The sequence below is a fragment of the Protobothrops mucrosquamatus genome, unplaced genomic scaffold, assembly GCF_001527695.2.
Source record: "Protobothrops mucrosquamatus isolate PMUCROS unplaced genomic scaffold, P.Mucros_1.0 scaffold3682, whole genome shotgun sequence".
Taxonomy (NCBI): Eukaryota; Metazoa; Chordata; class Lepidosauria; order Squamata; family Viperidae; genus Protobothrops; species Protobothrops mucrosquamatus.
In genome coordinates this window covers 126,946-128,227 of record NW_015389639.1, presented here as the reverse complement: position 1 = coordinate 128,227, position 1,282 = coordinate 126,946, and the positions used below count along the sequence as shown (strand labels likewise).

The window sequence follows — 1,282 nt, the reverse complement described above, 5'->3', positions numbered from 1 at the left end:
AAATGTCTGCAAGGAAACCACCCAGCTCAGAGAGCACCAAGGACCCCACAATCCTCCTCTTCCTCCTCCTGCTCCTCTTCCTCCTCCTCCTCCTCCTCCTCCTTTTCCTCCTCCTCCCCCCTTCTAGCACTGATGATGTTCCCTAGTTGGGTCATGAAACGTCTGCAAGGAAACCACCCAGCTCAGAGAAGCACCAAGGATCCCACAGTCCTCCTCCTCCTCCTTTTCCTCCTCCTCCCCCCTTCTAGCACTGATGATGTTCCCTAGTTGGGTCATGAAATGTCTACAAGAAAACCACCAAGCTCAGAAAGCACCAGGGACCCCTCAGTTCTCCTCCTCCTCCACACACACCCCTCCTCCTCCTCCTCCTCCTTGCAAACCCCACTCCTTCTAGCACTGATGATGTTCCCTAGTTGGGTCATGAAACGTCTGCAAGGAAACAACCAAGCTCAGAGAGCACCCAGGACCCCACGGTCCAAAACCGACCTACACACCTTCTCTTCTATCCATTCTTCTCATCCCGCTTGTGTCGCCCAGAGGGCCCTTTGCTGAATTTGCTAAATAAAACACAAGCTTCTTTTTGGGGTTTGTTCTTTTTTTAAAAAACTCGACATCATCATCATCATCATCATCATAATAATAATAATAATAAAGTTGGAAGGGACCTTGGAGGTCATCTAGTCCAGCCCCCTGCTCAGGCAGGAAACCCTTTTGATTTTTGACTTCCGTCCGCGGGGAACCGGATCTTAAATCTCGGGAGTCGATTTATGGCCCGAGAAAGTTCTCAAACCCGGGTTCAATTCCTGAGCCCATCTTGGGGGGGGGGTGTTTCCGCGGGCTGTTTTTTGTCGATTCGGGATTCGAAGCGACACGGCTGCTGCTGCGGCGACATTTTTACAAATACGGGTGGATCGTCGCTAACTGAAGCCGCTCTTTCCTTTCTCCCAGGCCCCCCTCGATTCCGGGAATTCCTTCCTGCTCTTTGAGGACGAGGAAGAGGAGGCTGAGGTGGAAGGAGAGGAAACGCTTACGGACGAGGAAGAGGAAGAAGATTCGGACCCCCTGGGGTAGCTTTCTCGTCCTGGGAGGGGTGTGTGTGAGGGTTTATGAGGGGGGGTGTCCCAAATTCGAATTCGGCCTTTGTTTCGTGGGACGGGACACGAGTGCGAGTTTTGCTTCCCTCCTTCCCAGTTTCTGAGCTCGTACAGGTAGTCCTCGATTTACGACAGTTCCTTTAGTGACCGTACAAAGTTACCACGGTATGGAGGAAAGCGGCTTAACG

At 52.2% G+C, this 1,282-nt stretch overlaps 1 protein-coding gene across 1 annotated transcript in view; it reads left to right on the top strand.

Annotated features, from left to right (window-relative positions):
* The window catches only part of LOC107298061 (importin-4-like), a gene marked incomplete at its 5' end in the record, with an annotated part of 26,744 nt that overhangs the window by 11,348 nt on the left and 14,114 nt on the right, over positions 1–1,282 (top strand). The window contains one exon of the mRNA XM_029286444.1: positions 949–1,067. Coding sequence (XP_029142277.1) covers positions 949–1,067 — 119 coding nt within the window. The remainder of the gene's footprint in view (positions 1–948; positions 1,068–1,282) is intronic.